The sequence below is a fragment of the Hylobates moloch genome, unplaced genomic scaffold (assembly GCF_009828535.3).
Source record: "Hylobates moloch isolate HMO894 unplaced genomic scaffold, HMol_V3 SCAFFOLD_6, whole genome shotgun sequence".
NCBI classification, from domain to species: Eukaryota; Metazoa; Chordata; class Mammalia; order Primates; family Hylobatidae; genus Hylobates; species Hylobates moloch.
Window position 1 is genome coordinate 138,743,804 of NW_026652281.1, and position 21,441 is coordinate 138,765,244.

The window sequence follows — 21,441 nt, forward strand, 5'->3', positions numbered from 1 at the left end:
AAATGGTAAGTTATTCACTCCTAAAAACTGAAAATGTCTAGAAGAAGAACCTACTGACATCCTCTTTCTTGGCAACACACTTGCTCTGAGAAAAGCAGAAGGCCCACACAGAGGCCCCAGAGAGAGACACAAGGGAGTTTGGTATTGTTCTCCTGAAGCATAGGCATACATATATAAAGACATAGACTGGTCTACCTTCCAATCTATACACCAGAGGCTTCCCAAAATCGCAAATTTTAGTCGGGCTTGAACACAGTGTGATGTAGTATGATTAAGAAAAGAGGGAAGTAACCCTCTCCATTCTGGTTCCTGGAGGAATTGCAAGAGTGCAGAAGTGGATTCTAGTGGTTCACATGGCTTTGTATGAAGGACCGTAAAGGCAGGTGGAAGGAGAGAAATATAAATATTGATCACCCCGTGTAGCCACCTGACCATGCAAGAACAGGCCTACCTCCAAAAAAGGTGTTGAAGACATATAGTAATTGGAAACTGTATTGTTTGTCCAACCTGACACAGAAGGGGTTAGAGCAAGGCTGAACAGCAATTTCTTCTCTCCTTCAAATGCAATTTTCTTGAACAGGCTCCTTTATTCTAGCATTATTAAATGGCATCTAAATCTACAAAATGAAGGATGTATTCCAATAATCTTTGCATTAGCTACAGGAACAAATCTCACCAGTTATGTGCTGTACATCCTGCATTTTGTAATTTGCTCCTCTTTAAACATATGTGGCTCAAAAATAATCCCCAAATACTCTAAAGACTATTTGGAGATTGGTAGAAAGAAGAATATTAATGATATTGAGCCAAAAAGGTAAGCAGAAAAGGGATTTTAACATAATTTCCAGAAGTCCTAAGAGTAAATTGGATTTAAAAGTTTCTTTTGAGATATTTGTCATAGGTGAAATTATTGGTAACATGTAAGTTTGATACTACATAAACATATGATATAATTTGCTTTCATTGTGTGTCATATTTAGGTGCATAAATCATTTGCAAGTACAATATGTCACTTTTATCTCCCTCTCCAAACAAATTGAGCAGAATGGTGTTATTATTCTCATTACTTGGGTACATATAAGACCTGGAGAGGTCAAATAATTTCTCCATGATTGCAAAGCTATTAAAGGGTAGAGCTGAACACAAGTCTGTAGATTCATATTCAGATAATTCTTAAGTAAGTCAGATGAACCAATATGCTCGGCTGTTGTTGCCACTAAGTTGATTTTGACTAAAATAGTTTTCAGTCATCATGTAATGACAGGGGAGAATGAAACTGAGCTTGTTATTCTTATTCTTAAACTCTTTTTTTTGCTAATTCCACAGGAAAATAATAATTGCAATCTAATTAACAGTATTGCTAATAGATCTTGTCTGCCCCAATTCTGACAGAGATGTGTGAACAAGGGACTTCATTACATATAGACACTAACATAGACACTAACATATAATACAAATTCTCAGATTACAGAACTTGAGTATCTTAGATACCGCTATGTCTATTACATTCTTTTAAAGGTAAGCTCAGCAGAGGGAAAATGACTAAGATTACATAGCTTATTATCCCTTCTAGCTCTACTATTATTTTTTCCTATTGAGAGTAAAAAAAGTCTTCCTTCTCATACATTAATTTCTTATTAATTAAAACCTATGAAAAAATAAAATCAGGTGTGTTAATCTTTTGTTTAGAGACAACTGTAATTTATTGTTTCTTGTTGAAAAAATCATTTTAATGAGAAAAGCATGCCTATTCTATAGGAATATTTGTAAAAATGTACAATATCATCCACGTTTTTTTTACATGTGAAAAAATTTCTGACAATTTGCAGAATGGGAGACAACTTTTGTAATCTATCCATACGACAAAGGTCTAATATCGAAATCTACCTGGAACTTAAACAAATTTACAGGAAAAAAACATTAAAAATTGGGTAAAGGAAATGAACAGACATTTCTCAAAAGAAGACATTTATGCAGCCAATAAACATGAAAAAAAGTTCAATATCACTGATCATTAGAGAAATGCAAATCAAAACAATGAGATACCATCTCACACCAGTCAGAATGACGATTATTAAAAATTCAAGAAACAACAGATGCTGGGGAGGCTGTGGAGAAATAGGAACTTTCTTCACTGTTGATGAGAATGTAAATTAGTTCAACCAAGATAGTGTGACAATTCCTCAAAGACTTAGAACCAGAAATAGCATTTGGCCCAGCAATCCCATTATTGGGTATAAAGGAACAAAAATCATTCTATTATAAAGATACAGGCATGTGTATGTTCATTGCAGCACTATTCGCAATAGCAAAGACATGGAATCAACCCAAATGTCCATCAATGATAGACTGGATAAAGAAAATGTGGTACATATACACCATGGAGTACTATGCAGCCATATAAAGGAATGGGATCATGTCTTTGCAGGGACATGGATGGAGCTGGAAGCCATTATCCTCAGCAAAATAACACAGGAACAGGAAACAAAACAAAACACCACATGTTCTCATAAGTGGGAGGTGAACAATGAGAACACATGGACACAGGAAGGGGAAAAACAGCACACACTGTAGCCTGTTGGGGATGTGGGGAAAGGGAGAGCATCAGGTTAAGTAGTTAATGCATGCAGGGCTTAATACTTAGGTCATGGGTTGATAGGTGCAGCACAACACGATGGCACACGTTTACCTATGTAACAAACCTGCACGTTCTGCACATGTATCCTGGAACTTAAAATTAGGTTAAATTAAATTTAAAAAAGAAAAGTCAAAAACATTCGGTCTGAAAACCCTCACAAAGCTTTCTCTCTGATGACATAAATCAGAGATGAACGGTAAACGTTTCAACAGAAAAAAAAGAGACACACATCTAAAAAAGATAAGAGGGATAAATATAGGGTTCTCTGGTTGAAAAAAAGTTGTGATTAATCTGAAGAGAATTATTTCATAGCATCATATATAGCAGATATTTAGGGGATTTAAGTAATAGCACAATTAATGTGAGTTGAAAATACATTGTGGTCACCAGTGGCAGTAGGTTTAAAGGAGAATAAAAAGAATGAGTAAAGATGTGAAAATCGGATCCCATAACGAACACGAAAAGGTTTTAGGGGTGTTTCCCTTAAATTAGAGAAAACATTGTAGGTATCTTCATTTAAATGGCTGCCATGTGTCTTTCCCTGACAATAATGCATTCAAATGTTCCTCAAATGATTTATGTCATGTTCTCAAGTGTGACTGTTATGGCTGTGCTATATGTCTGTAATAGTTACCATGGCCTTTGTAGAATCTGAATTCCAAAGGCACAGACTGTGAACCGGGTGAGTAAGGAATGAATTTGGCAGGAGGATGGTGAATTGAGACTTTTGATCCTTAATCTCATGTTCCTGAATTTAAATATCTATGTGTGTGTGTGTGTGTGTAATATATATTATAAAATATAATATTTTATATTATATATATTTTTATAATATATATTTTATATTATATATTTTTTATAATATACATTCTATGTAATATATATTCTATATATTCTATATAATAGATATACATTCAGAAATATATATTCACAATGCCTTTAAAAAAATTTTTATTTAATAAATTTTTTATTTAATAAATTTTTATTTAAAGAAAAGATTAAAATTTTAAGGCTTAAATGAACTTTTTTTGACTGCAACTTCCTCCTAGCAGAACTGAGAATAGAATGCTGTTTCTTGGATTCAGACATTTTCCTTTCGACCTGTGGCAAGCCTAATAAAATAGTGCCAGAATCATCAACATTAACCACGTGTATAGATGCTTTATTTTTGCAACATTTCTGCATGAGGAGCCTTAACCTGCTATTTCTCAGGCATTGTCTTCTATAGGTGGCATTCCAGAAACTGACCAGGTCTCTAATGATAGCAGTAGATTCCACTTCGGTCTTAGCTTGAGATGACACACCTTTGACAAGAAGGGTCAGCAAAGTACCTTTAAAAAAATATTTACTCAACAGCAAGATGGCCGCAAGTTGTTCTGTTGTGTTACAAGTGCTGGTAAATAAATCATGAGGAATAATTTTTAAATACATAAGGGTGTGGCTGTAGCTAGTAATGCTGATGAAAATCAGAAAGGGAATCCAAGAGGGTCCCAATAGTGTTAGACTTTTTAAACAGTAAGAGCTGTGTAGGAATCCTTCTGTGAACCATAAAAATAATAAATACTGAGCCCATTGGAACATAATCTCGATCAGCAAGATGCCACTGCTTTCCAGATTTCCTCACAGGGCCCTGCTAATTCCATGCCAAAACTGGCAGTGGATTTCTTCCTTCTAATCTCCCCTAATGCCTTATTCGATTATTGTCACTGCTCTCCGACCATGCACTGTCCCTTCAGACTCTCATTTCCCAACTGAGTCAGTCAGAAGAGCCTGGGTGTCTGCAGGACATAATCTAAGACCACAAACCACCTTGTTTCACGTGAGAAAAAGGAAACAAGAAAGAAGGGAGCCAGGGGAACCCTGCAAATTTTTAGGCAGCCTCTTTTATCTATTGGATTACTGACTTGAGGCAAACAAGGAACAGAGATATGAAGGGTTTGAAAGATTTCTCCAGTTGATTGGCAAAGGAGAGCTGGCTAGTAGGGAGGACGACCCTAGGAGGAGAGTGAATTGTGCATTTCAGTGCACTGCAGGATGGCGTCGCCTCTGCCCTGGCTGTGCATTATTCTGTGGTGAGTAAGATTCTTTTTCCTGATTTTTCTTTTTATCTCAGAGGAAAGGAAAAGTATACATGCATTGGGTGACTCCTATATCAAATCATGAAAGAGGCCAGAAGTGATGTAGCATGTATTTGTAACAGGGTGGAATAGAGTAGATTAGAGAAAACCTCTTCTCTGAGCCTGGGAGTAAGGATCATTGACTCTCTACTCACAGGCTAGAAAATGCCCTAGGGAAACTCGAAGATGAAGGCAACTTCTACTCAGAAAATGTCAGTCGGATCCTGGACAACTTGCTTGAAGGCTATGACAATCGGCTGCGGCCGGGATTTGGAGGTAAGAAGCTGCATCTTTGCTACACAAACACCTGTAGTCTCCTTCCTCCCTTTCTGCCCTTTAAAGACCCAGAAGAGTCAGAAACGAGGTGGTGGGAAGGGGCAGGGGTACGAGAGAGAGACCATGTGTATGTTCCCATCCAGTCTCTGCCTCATCCACCATTAGTAGCCTTGTTCAAGTTATTTGAACTCTCTAAGCCTCATATCCTAAATTGTAGTATGAGTATATGATCAATGTTTGCCTCATAGAGTTGTATGAGTGCAAAATGGGACTATTCATGTAAAACAGTTTTCTTAGCACTTTCCCGTTAAAGCCATCAATATACATTAATTATTATCATTTTCATTAGAATGAATCTAGCTTCTTTCAATCCTTAATGTTCTCCCAATTGACTAGAATAAATTCAAAATAAGGCCACTGACGTGAGTTTTCAGAGTTGAGAGACCCAAGGATCCCCACTACTGGAATGCAATAGGACACATTGCAGATACTGGCTATGATAAGTAAGGGGTTTGGTGGTAGAGGGCTGAGATCAATCCCTTTAACATCAGTGGTGATAATCGTTTCATCCCTCCGGGCTAATTTCAGGTGCTGTCACTGAAGTCAAAACAGACATTTATGTGACCAGTTTTGGGCCCGTGTCAGATGTGGAGATGGTGAGTAAGTTCTAAGTGAGTTGGGTGTTTTCATTTCAGGGAGGAGAGTGGAGTCCCAAAACTAATGATAATGGGCATTGCCGCCAAGCTTGGCTCCAGATTCATGACACAATATGTGTATTCACGCTGGGAGGGCATGACCATTAGAGCAGATTCCTGGCTTAATCTTCACATTTCAGTAAGGGCTTGAACATTTTAAGCTGAGGGACTTTTTAAAATTATGTCCTCTCTTCCATCCACATACTATGCACTAATTCTTCCCTCCAAAGAGAAGAGTTTTTTCCCTTTCTTTGTGAAGCTCTAGCAAATTTATTGGAGGAAGAAAAAAAACACACAGATCTTATTCCATATAAAAGTTTATTGAGTATGTCTATAAAACCTAAAGCATAATTGTCTTTTGTGGCAACATCATTATCAGTACATTTTATTAAAACAGTAAAGAGGTCATTTGGAAAGGCTGATGCTCTCCACCTTTTACATTGAGGATGGACCAGTAGGTGTTCTGGGGACTCTGTTCCAGGTACAGATGGCTGTAGCATTCGTAAGAGGGTATTTATAGTAAGTAGCAATGAAAACTTGAACTCATCTTTTAGAACAAAGTGTATCATGGTATTCTTTTACGGTTCTCAGGTGGCATTTCTCTCTAAAACGGAAATGTAAATATGAATGCTGAAGTAAACATAACTGTCTTTAAAGAGGTTCATCATTAGGTTTTATTAGGGAAATATAATTCTAAAGAAAGAGTTATTGGAGACTTTTTCATTTTCTGCTTTTTTAAGTTGGCAAGAAGACATAAAGACAGGGAAAAGGAAGGAGTAAAGGAAGAAGAGAAAGGGATATGGAGGAAAAGAAGGAAGAAATAAAATTGAAAGAAAGGGAAAGAGGGAGGAAGGGCTTTATTCAAGAGATAATTATCTTACTATATAAGGAGAAAGAAGAGTTAGCAATATTCAGAATCCTGAATTATTTTAGTATCATATTTTTCATTCGTGTTCTAAGCCACTCCAAGTATAAACAACTACAACAATTTGCTATTGTATTGTTGAAGTCTGGGTATACTTAGTGTTCTATTTTATGCTTGTGTCTGTTTTTACAGTTTATTTGTATAACAGATCCCTATTATATCCTGAGTCATTATTGTATGGGTATATTGCTTGTCAAATTATATTTTTAAAATGTAATCACTACTTGCCATAATAAGTTTCATAAAGTAATTTATATAAGTAGGCAAAGCAATTATTGGCAATACTTTGATGTAATTACAAGTTGTTATTTGTTATTGACTTTTGCAATAGCTCTTATTATAATTCTTAAACATTTTAATGTTATTTCATAAAAGCCACAAATTAACTCATAATTTTGATTATACATACTTAAATGATACCCTCTTTAGAATAATCATGGTAACACTTGTTTTTATGTTCCTTGAGAACAATATAAAATAATTTTGATGTGTAGCTATAGTGTGTTTATCAAGTAAGGTTTATCTATTGTGGAATTTTACTGAATGGTACTCTGAAGCTCTGAGATACCTTTGAGGGTGAATGAGGTGCAAAGGGAATAGTTAGTCTAACCGATGGTATAAAGGCCAGCCAGCACAAAGGCTAAACTAAGTATTTCCATAATTTTTTTCTAGATTAAGGAGGACATATTGATAGATGGAAATATGGATGACTGGATAGATAAAGAGGAAGAATATTAAGGAAAGTCAAGGTGGAGGAGGGAAGTTTACACATCACAGCACTATCTTTTATAACAATGCAAACTTTCTGAGTTTGAGAATAATAATAACTGGCTAAAATTATAGCTTTGTGAGAAATTATTGCCATAAAAAGTTGCTTTATTGCTTAAGTTTTGAGATTGGGTGTATAGGCTAGTGAATAAACTATTCTTAGCAAACTATCTTTCCAGCCCACGCAAATATTTTATTTTCTCTTAGGAGTATACGATGGATGTTTTTTTCCGCCAGACTTGGACTGATGAGAGGTTGAAGTTTGGGGGGCCAACTGAGATTCTGAGTTTGAATAACTTGATGGTCAGTAAAATCTGGACGCCTGACACCTTTTTCAGAAATGGTAAAAAGTCCATTGCTCACAACATGACAACTCCTAATAAACTCTTCAGAATAATGCAGAATGGAACCATTTTATACACCATGAGGTGAGGTTTCTCCAATTCTATTTTCCCTGCCTAAATGATATGTCCATAATACTAACTCAGAACCGTTGTTTTCAATGTTCCTAGGCTTACCATCAATGCTGACTGTCCCATGAGGCTGGTTAACTTTCCTATGGATGGGCATGCTTGTCCACTCAAGTTTGGGAGCTGTAAGTTATAACAGGCTTCTGAGAGTCAAATAATACATCCAAAATATATGATTACTTGGTTTTAGTTGATACTGGAAATCAAGGAAGAAATAGAATCATGACACTATCAGTGTGATTCTAGGAATATACTTAATCATTCTGTCAGTCTCATAAATTGAGGCTTTAGTCATCAAGATTAAAGAAAACATTAAATACAATTTATGTTTGTATTTCCTTTTATAGACAGTGTGCACTTTGAACAAAAAAAAGACAACTCGTCAAATTCACTGCTATATTTAATTTGTTTCAAATATTTAGATGCTTATCCCAAAAGTGAAATCATATATACATGGAAAAAAGGACCACTTTACTCAGTAGAAGTCCCAGAAGAATCTTCGAGCCTTCTCCAGTATGATCTAATTGGACAAACAGTATCTAGTGAGACAATTAAATCTAACACAGGTAAGAATTTGACCAAAGGATGGAAATAATCCCTCAGGATGACTCCAGTGCACATTTTCAAAATATCTATTTATTTTTCCTTTGCCTTAGCCATTCTCAGCTAAGCATGCTGTTTTGAAGTGATGAGTAGCTTTCCTTAAAATTGATTTTGCAACCAGGTGCATATAAAGATTTGTGTGATCTTGGAATAAGTAGTTTTTTTATGTATATGATATAAAGAACCCTACTGAAAACAATGAGCTGATGTATCTCTTTGCTCTATCATCTGCTGATCAAGTAGCTTTCTCATATACTGAAATGTACCTTTGCTTGTTTTCTTCCAGTCAATGTTAATTTAAAAATTGTCAAGATTTATATTCAACTGCATTCTTTTTCAGACTGTCAGCAGTAATAATACTGACATATGTGTCTTCCAACAGGTGAATACGTTATAATGACAGTTTACTTCCATTTGCGAAGGAAGATGGGCTACTTCATGATACAGATATACACTCCTTGCATTATGACAGTCATTCTTTCCCAAGTGTCTTTCTGGATTAATAAGGAGTCCGTCCCAGCACGAACTGTTTTTGGTATGTCTCACATTTTGTACTTCATGTACATTCATCCTCCACCTTTCATTGCTTGTGTATTTTGAGTAAATATTCACACCGGTGCCCTTTTTCAATCCACAAAGAAAATAGGTTCCTGTCTCATCCAGACATATGTATCATGCAAATCAGTCATTATATCACAAGTTGTGTGATGAATCAACAAAAATTTTGTCTCAGTGAGAATTATGGCTGGTTTCCTATGACTTTCATGTGTCCTATTTGCAGTGTTTTATCTTGATTTTGTTTGTCATAACTGAGGAAAAGCAGGAAGTTGAAAATTACATGTAAATCCATGAAAGCAAAACATTAAGGTATTGAACACAGTAATATATAAGTTGTATACTCCTTTTATTAGGTTGACCCATATAAAATTGTCATTTTGTCAATTTTTTATGATTCAACCTACACATTTAGTTCCACTTATAGATAGAATCACTACTAATTTTGATAAAACAAAATTAAATAATAAGAAAAAGAGCTTCAACTGGAAACATCAGTGACACATTCCAATGTTTTTCTTGGATTTAATGATTATAAATTTAGTAGTCTGTAAGATAGACCTGAATTGAATAGAAATCATAAATCTTGATTTTTTAAAATTTACTAAGTTAAAATAGATTTTTTGAAAATTACAAAAGAATGCCAACATAATGATGTTGACCATCAATATTATACATCTCCTAATTGGATAAATTCCCCAGGTCATAGTTCAAGAAGGAAAACTGCCAGCAAGTGAGTGATAAATTTTATCTTCTAATGAGTAAATATTATACCTTAAAATCTAGCTAGAAATACAAATTAGGTAACCTAATTTTATGCTAATATTTATACCATTTTTATTTATTAACTATCATTTAACACGTTAGCTGGTAAAACTGATCTGAAATTCAAGTTTTTTTTCTTTTTCTTTCTTTTTTTTTTTTTTTTTTTTGAGACGGAGTCTCCTTCTGTTGCCCAGGCTGGAGTGCCGTGGCGCGATCTCGGCTCACTGCAAGCTCCGCCTCCCGGGTTCACGCCATTCTCCTGCCTCAGCCTCCTGAGTAGCTGGGACTACAGGTGCCCGCCACCAAGCCCGGCTAATTTTTTGTATTTTTAGTAGAGACGGGGTTTCACTGTGTTAGCCAGGATAGAATGGTCTCGATCCCCTGACCTCGTGATCCGCCCGCCTTGGCCTCCCAAACTGTTGGGATTATAGGTGTGAGCCACCACGCCCGGCCTCAAGTTTTTTTTTTCTTAAGTGGTAATAATTTGTTACAAGTTCTCTCAAGCCCTAAACAACTAGAACTATTTACGACTTAAATTTTACAATAACTAGTTCGATTCAGCAAACTCAAAATTTTTTGAGCAGTTATAATGTATAAGTCACTTCACTAAATATTGAAAGATTCAGAAATGATAATACTTATGATAATAATTATGAACAATTATAATACAAAAAATATTTTTAAAAATTACTTTGCCTTGGTAGAGTGTTTTATCTTCTCCTCTGACACATTCTCATTTGATTTTGCCGTAAGATTCCCAGTGCTAATATTACATTTCCTATTCTTTTTTATTTTAGGGATCACCACTGTTTTAACTATGACCACTTTGAGCATTAGTGCTCGGCACTCTTTGCCAAAAGTGTCATATGCCACTGCCATGGATTGGTTCATAGCTGTTTGCTTTGCTTTCGTCTTCTCTGCTCTTATCGAGTTCGCAGCTGTCAACTACTTTACCAATCTTCAGACACAGAAGGCCAAAAGGAAGGCACAGATTGCAGCCCCACCCACAGTGACAATATCAAAAGCTACTGAACCTTTGGAAGCTGAGATTGTTTTGGTAATTGTTTGCTTTTTCTATCATTACCTACTGTAGGAAAAAGCAGCCTAAATAGTGATCAGAAACAACGAAAGTGTCCAAAAGTAATGTGAGTTGAGCACAGGTTATATAACTGTAGTTTCAAGAGCAAGGCCAGTTTCTGTTCCAACTTCACAGAGAAAAGCTATGGAACAATCCTTCATTTATCTTTGCTGTAAACTTTGGGCATTCTTCTTTCATCATCCTCACTTATACTGGCAGATGCCAGGCTCTCAGAGGAGACTAGAAAATTCTAAGCCTTTAGATGTTTCTTTTGAACAAAATCACTTGTACCAACTAGGGGGAGAAAAGTAAAACAAGAAAAAAATGTTTTTTCTAATGAGGTTTCAGAGTCTGCAGGAAAGAAACAGGAACTTCTATGGAACGGACAATTTTTGTTATAAATCTGCTTGCTGCTTTATTTCAAGAGGGCAAGGCATCTGTGAATAATGAATAATAGATTCTCTGAATGTTGAGTCATAACCCAATAATTTGATTCATATTAAAACATTTTCATATTCACATTTGTATATTAAATATATGTATATAAATGAGTTTATAGTCAGTGGCTTACATTCAGTGAGAAATAGTTATAAATTTTTGTTAAATTTGCTGTGGCTAAGCTCTGGTCCCCAGAGGTTTTTGAATAAGAAACAAATGGTAACATTAATATTTCAAGGGCCGTTAATATGCCCCCAGATTTCAATTTTGCATAAAAGTAAATTATAACAACAATTAAGCTGAACATACTTATTTTAATGGATAATAAAACTGATTGACAGGCATAAATTTTTATTTTAATACAAATCTTAAAGAGCTCTTAGAAGAGGAATATTTTGCTCTGTGGATTCAAGTAAGGCAGACACTTTGAACTGAAAATTTTTTTACAGCTGATCAATTCTAGTAAGCATTTGCATATCTGAAAACTACGTGCAGCTCACTAATCCTCAGTTTAACTTTATGATAAACGTTTTAAAGCGATTTGTTTTTTACTTTTCAGAGTCTGTAGCACTGTTGACTAAAAAGGTGATCATTTTCTTATTGAAATTTTGTCTTTGATAAACTAAGAAACTTGTTTGAGAATTTATATTTTCTCCAAGAAATGAGAGGCCATCCCCATAATATGTAGAAATATATAATTTAAGGATTTTTAAATTAGCCCTTATTTAAAAAAATAAAGAAAAAAGAAAAAAATGCCATTCAGTGATCCAGTTTAATTACCTTCTTTTACAAGTGGAAAACACAGTCTAGAAGAGAGAAAATACTAGTTTCTAGTTGGTAGAAAATCTAGGAATTGATTCAAAAACTTTGTATAAGCCGAATGCGGTGGCTCATGCCTGTCATCCCAGCATTTTGGGAAGCTGGGCTGGAAGGATCACTTGAAGCCAGGAGTTAAAAATCAGAATGGGCAACATAGCAGGCTGACCCCCATATCTGCAAAAATAAAAAATAAAAAATTGCTCTGTGGTGGTGGCATATGCTTGCAGTTCTAGCTATTCAGGGAACTGAGGCAAGAAGATGGCTTGCATACAGGATTTTGAAGTTACAGTGAGCCATGATCACGCCACTGAACTCCATCCTGGGAGACACATTTAGACACTGTCTCTGTAATAATAATAATAATAATAATAATAATAATCAGAAGAAGAAGAAGAACCTCTGAAATCCACAACATTACAGAGACTGAGTCCATCCTCCCCAAGAATTCCTTAAAGACTGAAATATACCAGGGTGCATACCACAGGATAAAACATTTTAAGAATGTAGTTGAGTCCCAAAATTCTTCCTTTGACTTAATAATATATTCTTTATGTATATGTAGTTTGAAAGGTCACCAAAATATAAATTTCATAACAAAATATCCTAGTCTGCAGACTTGCTCCACAATGTTAAAACCATTTTTTGTCATGATAAATTCCAAATGTTTCTGAGAATTATTTCGTGTTAGTAGAAATAAGCGATTCTGTTACAAGATATCTGTATGCATATAAGTATATAATCTATATATTGTCCATAGGTCATATACATATTAATATATATCTATAAATGAAAAAAGTGCTTATCAGAATTCAGCTTACCAGTTTCTTATTTGAGTAATGTAGTAAAAGTGAAAAAAAAAAAAGATGGTCAAAAACAGAAAAAAAATGGATCCATTTTGAATATGCTCATAGGTCAGATAATGAAATAAAAAAAAGACCAATTTTTTTGCTTTACCTTTTTTGAAATATGTAGTACTGAGAAGAGGATGATTTCAAATCCTTGGAGAAAACGTAATCACCCCCTCAGGCTATTATTTTAAAGATATAATTTATTAATTTAAGATGGAATTTAAGATCTCAGGTTTTGATATAAACTGTCTCCTATAAACCTAAAATAGTAACATATAATGAGTAGGTCTTCTGGGAAGCTAGATTTCAAGAAACGGTATGTAAATAATCTCCAAGTACTTTTTTCCTGCAGGTGGCATTTATTTTTTCTTCTGAAAAATTATATTTCTGAACCTGGTTTTACTTAAAATATTTTAAAGCAACACATAGGGAAATTTTGATTCTAAAAGGCTGAAGTGTAAAAATAAACATAAAAACAAAAATGACCAAATCAAACAATGTAAACCTTGAAGGTATCAAAACTAAATATAGGTGATTACATAGGACATTTGCATTATATTTGTTCCTGTCAAACCTTGGCAAATTGTCTTATATGATGTAGAGGAACAAACATAAATTGCACATTTGCAATTTATACTACACAATGGTATATTTTGATTGCAAGACATTTTCTTCCAAATACCATGACATTTAAAAATACCTATTCAGTTGTAATCAAAACAACATTATTTGAATAAGTTTGACATTGAAACAGCAAACTAATGTGGTGAAATTGAAATGAAATTAAGTGCTTGGATATTTCATATGATTCTATGTTGTATATTTTAATATGTTCATTGTTTTTCACAAGAAACTACTTAGAGTGAATGTGGGTAAAAGTTTATTCATTTTATCACTTTGATTCTGACCTTAAAACATAATAATAATGGAGAAACTCAAGCATTTAAAATCTAGATCTCAAACCCAAAAAGGCACCTTAAAGCTAAATCTTCAGAAATGCTCTATAGACTAATTATCTTTCTGTTTTTAAGACATATGGAATTGGGTATTTTATTTTTTATTGATTATTTCTGGAAAAGAAATTGTCAACAGTGTTTTTCCTGCTTATATGGTGATTTTTTCTTATTGTTTTTATCTAGCATGCTACCTTAACATTAGAGGGTTACTTATGTCTTCATGAGTTTCAGAGCCTATTAACATGTCTGGAGTATACCTGTACCTATACTGTGTGTAAGACCAACTTTGGACCTTGATTTCTTTTTGCATAGTTTGCTAGTTTCCTTATTATTTTAAAGGCCTAAGCCCTCACCACTATGTTCCTGAGAGTCAATCACTCACCCATTCCATCTGCAATCCTTTGAGCAGTGTCATTACTCTCAATGTAGCTTCTCTTCTTTACATGGGTGTGATGCCTTTTGTAAATTATATAACACAAGATTAACCAAAATTTCATTAGTCAGGACAATTACTATATTCATGTTGATTGCACTATTTATTTTCCTTTTTTTCTTTTCATCTGGCACCTATTTATTGACTACTTTTGCATTCATTGAATTATTCATACCATATATATTTGATAAGTGCCTTTATGTGCCAGGCCTTTTGTAGAGTGCTGAGGATATATTAGTGAGTGATATCAGAGGGCCTCTTCCCTCATGGAGCTTCTTGTCCAGCAGGAAGTGAGAGAGATCAATGAGCCTTAATAATACCTTGTAATAAAGCCTATCATTAGAGATGTATAGTGAGCTGCAGAAGAGCCATGCAAAAGTGTCTAACTCAGTCTGGAGAGGTTTTCATTTCTAGAGGAGTGATGTCTAAGCTAAGAACAGAAAGGAAATTAGCCTGGCTCTGTGCTAGAAGCTCTAAGCCAGTTGCTACAAACTTGGGCATAGAGAGGGAAATAAGATATATACCCTTCCTGTGCTCCTTTTTAAGGTGGTAAAGTGCACTGGGCCATTACCATGCTGCTTTTGTCTATGTAGAGAGATGTGAAGAATAGAATACTGAAAGATTTACCTTGCCTACTCCAAATATTGCACAGATTTTTTTTTTTTTTTTTTTTTTTGAGACGGAGTCTCGCTCTGTCTCCCAGGCTGGAGCAGATCTTTTTCTAGTACTGTCATTGTTCCCTATAATTAAGGACTGAATTAAGACGATTAAAGACTCTATGCACTAGAACGATCACAGTGCCCTTCATGATTGTGCCATTGTATGATTTATGGGGAAGGCAGGATGGGTTAGATGAAGGTTGTAGGTGGTTAGCCCCTTCCCCATACCTTCTATCAAATCCCCATCCAATACTTCCTTATGAACCCTCCGAACATTCTGATATGTTTTCTAGACATGTTCCCTAGCACCATGGATCAACTATTCAATGTATTGCCGCCAATAAGCTGCGTGTCTGTAGAAATTCTGGAGTTGTGTCTGTTTTCCACTCTACCAGCTGAAACACAAACACAGGAAAACCCAACAGTTTTAATTTTCCCCATAATGATTAATATGATGACTTTTGCAAGCTATCAATACTAAGTGTTTTCAAAAAAATATTTTCTCTTATTGGTGTTGTCCCTCTTTGCTCTTTGTAAAAACAAATGCTTGGTTTGTCCCCTTAGCAAAGCAGCCCTGGTTAGAATATCTTTTTAAATGGCGGGGGTGATAGTTTACCTCTCAGACCTACTGAGACTCATTGAATTACATATAAAAATCTGTCTAAATACTTCCTAAACACCTTTCCTCTCTATCAAATAGTTGATTGTCATAAAGTCCAGTTTGACTTCAAGTACCTTTGCAATATGACATTACTTGAAACAAAGCAGTGCTCTATAAATACCTAAAGCAGGATGGCACTCAGCAGCAGGGGAGCCCTGCAAAAATTCAAAACCACAGGCATTCCACTCAAAACAGTGACAGCCCCAAGCTGAGCCCTCATCTGGACTCTGATAAAAGCCTATTTTACCATCAGCTGAAGCTGCTATGCTTACAATAAAGCAGGCAGGGACTGATGCAAACCTGTAGCTTAAATGGCTCACAAAATTTGCTTTCTTTTCATTTCAGAAATTCAGCGTGTTCCTTCTAAACTGATGTCCAAGCTCCTTGTGCTGTCAACTGCCAGTTATTTAGCCGCTGATTATCCAGATGTAGGGTAGCCAGGCCTCTTGCATTTCCTTTAGCCTATCATATTTGCTGCCTGCTAGAAATTTCCCCAATCACTCCTGGGCAGCGGGACACTTGTGAATCTAAGCCAGTGATTTCCTATGGGGAGCTATTTCCCCGCAAAGACATTTGGCAATGTCTGGAGATACAACTTGAGGTGGAGGTGGCTAATGGTTATCATGTTGGTAGAGGCCAGAGATGCTGCTCTACAACCCAGGACAGAGAATGGTCCTCCATAACAAAGAGTGATTGGCCCCAAAAGGTCAGTAGTTCTGACCTTGAGACACTGTGCCCAAAACGCTAAAGCTGATAGGAAGAATAGCATAATAATTGTTAAGAGTGCGGTCTGTGGCATCAGAGGGAAATTGAATTCAGGTCCTGCCACTCATTACCTTTGTGAGCTTCCTGCTTAAGCCTCCATTTGCTCATCTATCAAATGAAGATAATATGGCATTGTGGATTTTTTGAAGAAATTCGTGAAATAATATTTGAAAATTGCCTTGTAATGCTAGTCAACAATAAGCTTTTAGAACTGGTACTTATAATGTAATATAAAACTATATTAAAATACAATGTAACATAATCATAAAACTTTTCACCCCTCTCTTTGCCTACCTCCTCCAACAAATCTTGGGAAATGTTTAGATTTTTTTCATTTGTTGATTCAGCATTTGTTTAGTAAAGAAATACTGTGTTTTAAATACTTGCTAGGCACTGTGGAATGCTCATACATATGAATAATGTGCCTCTACCATTAAAGAGTTTCTATGCTAGGAAAGGAGATAAGCCACAACAAAAATAATTATACCTACAAAAGAGAAAATAATAATATCTACAAAAGTCATAATAACTAGGCAGAAAAATGCATAAGGCTGGAGAAATCAGTGATGGTAGGTGTTAATGAGTTTGGTAGCAAAAGATATGAGGGAAAGATAAAAATGGGTGGCAGGTGGATGTTATTTCAGACAAAGAAGAAATAAAGATAGGTGAGTGGTGAGAATGAGAAGCAGACATATTTTGAAAATGATTTAAAAATAGATATAGCTAAGATTCCTGAGCAAAAAATATATGTACATACGTGTATATATATATATATATATATACACATATATGTGTGTGTATATAGCTTTATATCATGCCTTTTTCTTAAATTCTTAAAAACATAGGAAAAAACTTACGTGTTAAGTAATGTTTGTCCCTACCTTCACAGATAGAAACTTGAAGCTGAGAGAGAATTAGAGTCTATGGCACCTAGGAGGTGTTTAAATCATATTGCACGCAATTAGTAGCTATGAAACTGTAATCTAGAGATTTCTGACTCTCCTTGTTCTCTTAACTCCTAGGAAACCCTCCACAGAGATTGTTTGGGGAAGTAGATGAGGAAAAGGAGAATGTTAATGTAGGAAACCTTTAATTTCAATATAATTTTAATTTTTTAATTTAGGTAAAATTACTGTATCCATTTTACTATAAATTTTTCATGGTGCTTGGTTCTGAATGGTACTTCTGACCTCTGGACCGTAACTATTTGGGAATGCTCCTTAAATCTTTTATGACACTGTGACAATGCACAGATTCATAAATAACTGCCCCCACCATGTCTCTAAAAAACAGGGGGAGAATAAGCAAGGCTTTACATTTTTATGGTACTTAATGTTTTATAGTCACTGATTTATTCCAATGAACTAGGCATGTCTTCCCTCTTTCTACCTAAAATAGAAAGAAAAAGATGTTTCAGACAGATAATGCATGCTGTTAAAAGTCAAAATGAGTGTAGAAAGAAAATCTGCTCTGAAGGCTGGCTTCTTTCTACTCTATCATGATTCTTATAAATGTTTGCTAGAGGAAAGTATTTTAGTGTTCCATATGTGGGAGGAGGATGGCTCTTTTTAGAGGGTGAAACAGTGACACCTTTTGCTCTTTCGGGTAGAGAATATTTTAATACTATATTTAATAGGTGAAAATTTAGAGTCTGAGAAACATGATAGAAAATTCTTGAAAAATGGTTCTGTGTTCTCTAGGAGAGGCAGCATGCACTGAGACAGTTACTCTGCTTCTATCCGCACACAGCCTGGTGATTCTGGGCACAGTAGTCCTCAGCTGTCATCTTTTTTTTTTTTTTTTTTAATGGAGTCTTGCTCTGTCCCCAGGCTGGAGTGCAGTGGCGCCATTTTGGTTCACTGAAATCTCTGCCTCCCGGGTTCAAGTGATTCTCCTGCCTCAGCCTCCTAAGTAGTTGGGATTACAGGTGCCTGCTACCATACCGACTAATTTTTGTATTTCTAATAGAGACAGGGTTTCACCATGTTGGCCAGGCTGGTCTTGAACACTCCTGACGTTGTGACCCACCCACCTCAGCCTCCCAAAGCTGGGATTACAAGCGTCAGCCACCATGCACGGCCCATCTATTTTTAATAGAAAGGTTCCCTCGTCTCCTCTTCAAGAGCAGCACATTAGCCCTTCTAATATCTTAAACTCTCTTCTACCTCTAAGACCTATGACCAATTTAATTCTGTCCAGAGTACCACAATACTGGGTCGATAGATAAGAAAGATAGCCCTTGCTTGGAATTCACTGTGGTTTTTTCAAATCAAATCTTGACTACACCATTTGTTTTTGCTTTTGGTAAAGAAACACTTTTCTCTATGGCCCCTAAAAACAGTGAATTTAAGCTCTCTATGAGAACTATTATTATTTAGATACCCAGTAAGTTTCATGGCAAATCAAACAGCAAAATCAAGAGGGGAACATAGAAAAGAAGTTTTGGGGGTTGTTGTCCCTGTAATCCAAATGTCACCACATCGGCAGGTCATTTTGGTCCTGTGGCTCAACCAGCACAGGGGAGACAGCTGTCTTATACTGTTGCCGCAGTGTTGCTGGCTAAAGCCACGGGAGTTTGCCCACATGGGTCATATACCCTGCCAGGCAGCAAAGTGGTATTTTGCTGCCAGCAAGGAAACAAGGCCATTTTACAATATCAGGGGTAATGCACAGCAAGTGTTTGAAGGCAGAGGTCCAGCAAAGACAAGCTAACCACAAGGAGGGTGATTGTTACAGGATGCAGACAAGAAAAGATAGGAATCAGAGGAGGGCCCCCTAGACACCAACAGCATGAAAGGAATCTAAATCAAACAGAATCAGAGTCTCTGAACTAGGCCCAATACTTTAGAATAAAGATGAGAAAAATGTTGGAATGAAACAGGCATTGAAATTGACCATTGGAGTTTATTGCTAGCCCTGCCATCATGGACAAGGCATTTCCCCTATCTGGACCCTAGCCTCACTTGCCAGTTATTGTGTTAAACATCCCATTCAAGACTACAGTTGATTGTCTCGTGATTTCAGTGAAACAGGAGCTTTACTGATAGAAAGGAGCATATAACAAATCTGAGTTTAGTAAATGAATCATTTTTAGTGACTAAATGTAGAGAAAGACAAGTTAGAGAGTTCTGAATGGGAAGTAAGGAGTATACAATATAGAAATTCTGAGCTAAGAGGCATGTATATTTCAAGGTATGAACAGTCATCCTACTCAATTTAAGGATATTTATTCCTTGTCACTGGCCTTTGGCATACATAGGCTAATTTTATTTATTTTTTAAATCTTTAAATCATAGCTGATTCAAGCATATGAGTGTGCAAAGATGAGAATGTAGGCTGGGAATGTGTATAGAAGAATGGTGTTAATAAACCAGGCTGTAATTTTTTTGTACTAATTGTCCACATATTCCAAATTGGAATTCACTCCTCCTCCCAATACACACCATTGCCCAAACCCATTGCCCTACAGACTAATGCACAACCAGGGGTGGCTATGCCTCTGCAACCTGGCTCGTCTTTCTCTAAGGATACAATGCTTACCGTAGTTCTGTGACATGAAACATGCTTTGTGTTGTTTGCTGATGTATTGAGTAATAGAATGTCAGATGAAAGCAAGTAAATTATTTTACAATGTATTTTAAGCCTTACTTGGAAAAGTAACACCATCAAATACTATTAAGAATTCGTTGATGTTTAATCTTACATAGAAAGTAAATTGTCAATAAATATTTGTCAATGGTGAAAGAATGAATAAATAAGCAATTAAGCAATATCTATTCTTTCCTTTGGGCTTAATATTTGTCTTTTTTCCACAGCATCCTGACTCCAAATATCATCTGAAGAAAAGAATCACTTCTCTATCCTTGCCAATAGTTTCATCTTCCGAGGCCAATAAAGTGCTCACTAGAGCACCCATCTTACAATCAACACCTGTCACGCCCCCACCACTCTCGCCAGCCTTTGGAGGCACCAGTAAAATAGACCAGTATTCTCGAATTCTCTTCCCAGTTGCATTTGCAGGATTCAACCTTGTGTACTGGGTAGTTTATCTTTCCAAAGATACAATGGAAGTGAGTAGCAGTGTTGAATAGCTTGCAGCCAGGACAACCTGAATTCTATAAGTTCTTGTTTCCTGTTTCCTATGTTTTCTTAAAAAATAGCATTGAGACTTGTGTAGATGTTTCTCATAACATGAAATCAAACTGGAAATCTGTAATGCAGCTTCAGTAAGCATGTGTGGGCAAAAAAGCAATAATCCTACTCCCTGAAATAGAAAGTTGAAGATTGCTGAAAAATATGACTTTTCTGTATGTCAGAGAAAAACTTTATGAGGATAAAATGGGTTCAAGATGAATTTGTCAACCTTTGTCTTCCATTGTTCAATATTTTTAATTGTCACTGTGAATAACATTTACCACAGGCAGATAAAATAAGAAATGCTGACACTTCCAAAGGTTGCCTTAAAATATGTTTATTTTGGCTTAGTTCCCGAGAGAGCAAAATATAAATACAGTCTAAATATTTATCAGTAGGTTAATACCAGCATGTTGGAGGCCTTTATGCTAGTAAAATGGCTTTCAGTGGCATTGTAAGGCCTACATTGAGCTTAGCCATTTGTTTTTAACCTCGCTGTGCTCTTTTACCTCAATAAAATGTGGTGTTTGTATACATATAAATTATACATAGCTCATAAATTATGTATGCATATGTACATAGCTGTAGTTGGACTAAAATTCAGTGTGTTTTATCCTACTAAATTCTCCTTTTAAAATAATACACTTACCATAATTCTATGAGGTTGTAGAAAAAAGTACTCATTATAAGGAAACCTTGTATATTATGACTATGGTTATCTCTTGTGTTTTCCACATTTCCAATTATAACACTAAATAAAACAACAATAAACATGGTTCTCTGGATCTGTTTCATGCAACTAGAGAGAGACTTTCTTTAGGTGTGAAGAAGTGAAGTG

At 35.7% G+C, this 21,441-nt stretch overlaps 1 protein-coding gene across 1 annotated transcript; it reads left to right on the forward strand.

Annotated features, from left to right (window-relative positions):
* The first annotated feature begins 4,287 nt into the window (after positions 1-4,287).
* Positions 4,288-21,411, forward strand: GABRA6 (gamma-aminobutyric acid type A receptor subunit alpha6). Its single transcript, XM_032158548.2, has 9 exons — positions 4,288-4,710; positions 4,913-5,031; positions 5,620-5,687; positions 7,627-7,847; positions 7,932-8,014; positions 8,312-8,455; positions 8,875-9,027; positions 10,610-10,869; positions 20,285-21,411. Exons 1-9 carry the CDS (start codon positions 4,673-4,675, stop codon positions 20,558-20,560), a joined length of 1,362 nt encoding a protein of 453 aa, XP_032014439.1. The 5' UTR covers positions 4,288-4,672; the 3' UTR covers positions 20,561-21,411.
* The last annotated feature ends 30 nt before the right edge of the window (positions 21,412-21,441 follow it).

Excerpts from the sequence above, each read along its gene's own strand:
- GABRA6 (XM_032158548.2), top strand. The coding sequence starts at position 4,673 with ATGGCGTCGCCTCTGCCCTGGCTGTGCATTATTCTGTG. Across the intron at positions 5,688-7,626 it reads CCGTGTCAGATGTGGAGATG|GAGTATACGATGGATGTTTT; the intron begins GTGAGTAAGTTC and ends ATTTTCTCTTAG. Across the intron at positions 10,870-20,284 it reads TGGAAGCTGAGATTGTTTTG|CATCCTGACTCCAAATATCA; the intron begins GTAATTGTTTGC and ends TTTTTTCCACAG.